Source organism: Triticum urartu, chromosome 3A (genome assembly GCF_056163025.1).
Source record: "Triticum urartu cultivar PI428250 chromosome 3A, HENAU_Tu73, whole genome shotgun sequence".
NCBI classification, from domain to species: Eukaryota; Viridiplantae; Streptophyta; class Magnoliopsida; order Poales; family Poaceae; genus Triticum; species Triticum urartu.
Window position 1 is genome coordinate 350,602,103 of NC_141875.1, and position 5,997 is coordinate 350,608,099.

Genomic DNA, 5,997 nt, shown 5'->3' on the forward strand with positions numbered 1-5,997 from the left:
TTGTGGCAAAAGAATTTGAGCAACAAATGAAGCCTAATTATAAATCATCTAGTGTTGCTTCTAAAATTAAATTGAAAAGTGCATGTTTACTTGCCACCAAATCTGATATTGATGATCTAGATTTCATCAAATTTGTTTGCTATGCTTTTGTGTGCAAAGAGGCATTATTTTCATTCGAGGACGTGCCTTCCTCTTTGCCTCCTATTGTTACTAACATTTTGCAGGAGTTCGCTGACGTCTTTCCACGAGACGTGCCACCGGGATTACCACTTATTCGAGGGATTGAGCATCAGATTGACTTAATTCCCGGTGCTTCGCTACCCAACCGTGCACCATACCATACCAATCTAGAGGAGACGAAGGAGATTATGTGTCAAGTCCAGGAGCTGCTCGACAAAGGTTATATTCACGAATCCCTTAGTCCTTGTGCTATTCCTATTATTCTTGTGCTATTACTATTCGTTATCGTCATCCTATTCCTAGGCTAGATGACATGCTTGATGAATTGAGTGGCTCTACACTATTCCCCAAAGTTGATTTGTGTAGTGGATACCATCAAATTCGTATGAAATTGGGAGATGAATGGAAACCAACATTTAAAACTAAGTTTGGATTATATGAGTGGTTAGTCATGCCTTTTGGGTTAACTAATGCACCTAGTACTTTCATGATATTAATGAACAAAGTTTTACATGATTTCATTGGACGATTTTTGGTAGTCTATTTTGATAATATACTGATTTATAGCAGATCTTGGGAGGAACATTTACATGTTTTTTTTATTGCTCTATGTTATGCATGTTTGTTTGGTAACCTTGGGAAGTGCACCTTTTGCACCGACCGAGTATCGTTTCTTGGCTATGTTGTTACTCCATAGGGAATTGAAGTTGATAAAGCCAAGATTGAAGCTATTGAGAGTTGGCCGCAACCCAAAACGGTCACACAAGTGAGGAGCTTTCTTGGCATTGCTGGATTCTGTAGGCGTTTTTTGAGAAATTTCAGCACCATTGCTGCACCTCTCAATGAGCTTACAAAGAAGGATGTGCCTTTTTTTGGGGTACCACACAGGAAGAAGCCTTCATGGTATTGAAAGATAACTTGGCACATGCTCCTTTACTCCAACTTCCTGATTTTTATAAGACTTTTGAGCTTGAATGTGATGCTAGTGGAATTGGATTAGGAGGTGTGTTATTACAAGATGGCAAACCTGTTGCATATTTTTCTGAAAAATTGAGTGGGCCTAGTCTGGATTATTCTACTTATGATAAAGAATTATATTCTCTTGTTCGGACTTTAGAAAGATGGCAACATTATTTGTGGCCCAAAGAATTTGTTATACATTCTGATCATGAATCATCGAAACATATTAAAAGTCAAGCTAAACTGAATCGTAGACATGCAAAATGGGTTGAATTCATTGAGACTTTCCCTGATGTCATTAAACACAAGAAGGGTAAAGAAAATGTTATTGCCGATGCTTTGTCTCATCGCTATACCATGCTTTCACAACTTGACTTCAAAATATTTGGTTTGGAGACCATCAAAGATCAATATGTGCATGATGCCGATTTTAAAGATGTAATGCTGAATTGTAAAGAAGGAAGAACGTGGAACAAGTTCATCGTTAATGATGGATTTGTGTTTTGTGCTAACAAGCTATGCATTCCAGCTAGCTCCATTCGTCTTTTGTTGTTGAAGAAGGCGCATTGAGGAGGATTAATGGGACACTTTGGCGTGAAGAAGATGGAGGATATACTTGCTAGACATTTCTTTTGGCCAAAGATGAGACGGGATGTTGAGCGTTTTGTTGCTCGCTGCACTACATGTCAAAGAGCTAAGTCACAACTCAATCCTCATGGTTTATATATGCCTTTGCCTGTACCTAGTGTTCCTTGGGAGGATATATCTGTGGACTTTGTTTTAGGTTTATCTCGAACAAAGAAGGGGAGGGATAACATATTTGTTGTCGTGGATAGATTCTCGAAAATGGCACACTTTATACCATGTCATAAAAGCGATGATGCTGTTAATGTTGCTGATTTGTTTTTTCGTGAAATTATTCGCTTGCATGGTGTGCCAAATACTATTGTTTCGGATCGTGATACCAAATTTATTACCCACTTTTGGAGATGTTTATGGGCTAAGCTGGGGACTAAACTGCTTTTTAGTACTACTTGTCACCCCCAAACTGATGGACAAACTGAAGTTGTCAATAGAACATTATATTGTCTACTGTTCTTAGGGATGTTCTGAAGAATAATAAGAAAATGTGGGAAGAATGCTTGCCTCATGTTGAATTTGCTTATAATCGTTCATTGCATTCTACTACTAAGATGTGCCATTTTAAAATTGTGTATGGTTTCCTACTTCGTGCACCTATTGATTTGTTGCCTCTTCCATCTTCAGAGAAGGTTAATTTTGATGCTAGCGTATGAATGCTAAATATAAACTTGCTGGAGATAAGGGTAGAAAACATGTTGTGTTTGCACCTGGAAATCTTGTTTGGTTACATTTGCGTAAGGATAGATTTCCTTATTTGCGCAAATCAAAGCAAATGCCACGTGCTGATGGTCCTTTTAAGGTCTTAGAGAAAATAAATGATAATGTATATAAACTTGAGCTGCCTTCAGATTTTGGGGTTAGTCCCACTTTTCACAGTGCAGATTTGAAGCCGTATTTGGGTGATGAAGATGAGCTTCCGTCAAGGTCGGCTTTGTTTCAAGAAGGGGAGGATGATGAGGACATCAATACCATTGTTACACCCACAGCCCTACTGCTATACATATTGGACCAATTACTAGAGCTCGCGCACACCAATTAAATTATCAGGTACTTTCGTTTCTTGGTAATGATTCTAATGTTCATGAGAATATGATGCTGCATAAATTGGATACATTTATTTTGCTTACAAATGAAGGGCCTGGCATGGATAAGAGGGATGAACACTTGAGCAAGACCAAGCATGGAGATGATGGCACGCGCAAGGGGATCAAGAACAGAGTTACAAGTGATGATTTCAGGACTTTGAAGCCACCATAAGGAATGCATGAAGCCTTGGAAAAAATATACAAGATGCCACTTCATAAATTTCGTCCAGAGGCTATTCTAGGTGTTGGGTCACCTTATTATTGGGCCGGGCCGATGTATTTTCGAAATACTTAAGTATAGGCTATTTTTAGAGTCCATATGTGTGGGGAAACAAGAGTTAGGGTTGGTGACCCCTCCTCCAAGGGCCACAAAATTTCCCCTTGTTCCTCCATATATACAGCCCTTAGGGCGTCGTTTAGACTTCGGGTTTTGTTTAGATTAAAGTTCGCCATAGCTGCAACTTCACGTACTTCGTTTGTGTTCAACGACTAGACAAAGGTGTCACAGAACCCACCTTTCCTCTTATATTCGCAATATCCAGATTGCAATCTTAGTTTCTTGCATGTTCTTCGTTTGCCTGTAGGAAACAGACCTTCGTGGTCAGGTTAATCGTGCTCCGGCGTGGTCAATAACCTCTCGGAGTTGGTTTAGCGATTGCTAGGGCATGACGTCCTTGCACGTTCGTAGTCGGGTCATCAAAGTCTACTTCCTCCAAAACGATAGCCGCCATCTCATCGAAAGACAGGACACCTTTGCCTCTATCAATAGGTGCATGAGGTAGGAAACCATACACTGTCGGCATCCTGGGAATGGGGGTACCCAGACTTGCCTACCTGCGGCCCAGGGCATGGCACCACAAACGGCCTGGTCCAGCCCATCTTCACTAGCAACCACTCAAGACACCAAGACCTCCCCAAGGGCAGCCTCGCTAGGCTGGCTCCTAAGAAGCGGAGGTATCTATGCAAGGGGCACCTCGCGAGGTCCGCGTGACGTGAGCCATGATGACCAAGGCCAAGCGGGCACCAGTGGGCGCAGGGTGACAGTTTCCTCCTTGGTTCTAAGGAAGCAGGCGCAGGCGATGAGTCTCGAGGCATCAGGAAAAAGTTTCCATATCAGTGCAACAAGACCAAGACCAGCAGGACGGCAGGACGGAGGTCACCGCGGAGCCCACGGCGGTGTCACCACTAGAGCCTTTGACAGACACAGACCACCTTCTGTTAGGAACATGTACTTCTTGTCTCCCTTCAAAATTGGTCATTGTGGGATCCCTTCCCGCCTAAACATTTGGGAAGAGGACCAAGGCCTCTATAAATAGGGCTAGACACCACCGTAGTCAAGGATCGGCTCATGATGGGACAGGTCATTCGGACCATCCTCAAGCACACCAGCTCATGAAGCTCAAGAACACCTCTCCTCAGGAGGCTGTCTGTCCACTTTAATAGTTCATCCTCAGCACACGAGGCAATCCACCACACCACACTGGAGTAGGGTATTACACCACAACGGTGGCCCAAACCAGTATAAACTCTCGTGTCACTTGTTCCTTGGGTTCTGCGAGCGAGGCTTAGATATTGTTGCGAGAGTAAGCTAGGGAGAGGGAGATCTGCTTGCACACCCCGGTGTCCGAACCTCAAGGGTTTGCCGGAACCCAAAATCCGATATTTGGCGCGCCACGTAGGGGTGCGCCGAAGTTTCGCTTCTCTGCTTGCTTCGTCCAGCTCCATGGTAGACGCCATCCCTCCAATTAGGCTCGCGGGGCGCCTGCGGATGCGCCGCAGGCGTCCGAGCCTTCACCCACGCCTTGCGGCAGGTGCGGTGGCCGTGCAAGTTCAAGCCAAAGATGTCGCCCTGCTACAACGACGCGGCAGATCCGGCGGCCTTCCTCCAGGCGTACGAGAAGGTTGTTCTCGAAGCCGGAGGCGACGACCGGGTCATGGCCAACTGGTTCCCCCTGGATCTGGCCGACGTACCACGTGCCTGGCTGCTCAGCCTGCCAGGATCTTTGGTGGCCTCCTGGGAGGAGCTGCGCAGTCTCTTCATCGCGCGCTTCATGGAATAGGCGCCCCTCGCCGTAGCAGCCCTCCTCGGTGGTTCGCGGGCGCCACCCACGGATCGCCACGTCAAGCAGTTCATCCACCAGGTGGACGCCGCCCGTGTGCAGCCGGGGCTCCCCCAGGATGGGCGGCGCCCCAGGCCGACCTCACCATCATCTCGGAGGACCACCCAGCTATCATCACGGGCTCAGGCGCACTCCCAATGCTATGCACACCCACCATCTTCAACGTGGCAATGACCAAGACCCTCATCGACGGTGGAGCCGGCCTCAACGTGCTCTCCATGGAAGCCTTCGACTTGCTTCATGTACCATACGGCAGGCTTCGCCCCACCAAGCCTTTCTCTGGAGTCGGCATCGGCTCCACCAGCCCCCTGGGGCAAATACGCCACCCGGTCACCATTGGTACCCGTGACAACTACCACACCGAGCTGATTGACTTCGACATCGCCCACATCGGCCTCCCATACAACGCTATCCTCAGGTACCCTTGCCTATCTCAGTTCATGGCAGCAACCCATCCAGTCTACAACCTCATGAAGGTGCCAGGGAGCAGTGGCGTTATAACTGTGCCTGGGGACACCAAGCAAGCCCTAACGGCTCTCAAGCTCGCCTTCTGGGCCGCTGCAGCGGCACGTTAAGCCGATGAAGCCGCCCCAGGGGCTAACGGGGGCCGCGCCAGCCAAAAAGAAGCAGTTTTTCACTCAAGATCGGGCTGAAACCAAGCGAGTGCCAGTCGAGGAAGATGGGGCCTCGGGAGCCACTTTCACCATAGGGGCCAACCTCGATCCCGACCAAGAAGAGGCGCTGTTGAGATTCTTGCATACGAACAAGGAGGTATTCGCCTGGGAGACCAAGCAGCTGGTGGGGGTCCCAAGGGGAGTAATCAAGCGTCACATAGGGGTGTGCCCCAATGTGCGCCCTGTGAAGCAGAAGGCGCGACGATAGTCCACGGAGAAGCAGACCTTCATCATCTAGTAAACCCGCAAGCTACAAGCTGCGGGTGTCATCCGCAAGGTCCGGTACCCAGAGTGGCCGGCGAACCCCGTCGTTGTGCCCAAGAAAGGTGGGAAGGA

At 47.4% G+C, this 5,997-nt stretch overlaps 1 protein-coding gene across 1 annotated transcript; it reads left to right on the plus strand.

Annotated features, from left to right (window-relative positions):
* The first annotated feature begins 5,157 nt into the window (after positions 1–5,157).
* LOC147979677 (uncharacterized) lies at positions 5,158–5,562 on the plus strand. The gene has a single exon (XM_087515306.1). It carries the CDS (start codon positions 5,158–5,160, stop codon positions 5,560–5,562), a length of 405 nt encoding a protein of 134 aa, XP_087371432.1.
* Positions 5,563–5,997: the final 435 nt, after the last annotated feature.

Excerpts from the sequence above, each read along its gene's own strand:
- LOC147979677 (XM_087515306.1), top strand. The coding sequence starts at position 5,158 with ATGACCAAGACCCTCATCGACGGTGGAGCCGGCCTCAACGTGCTCTCC.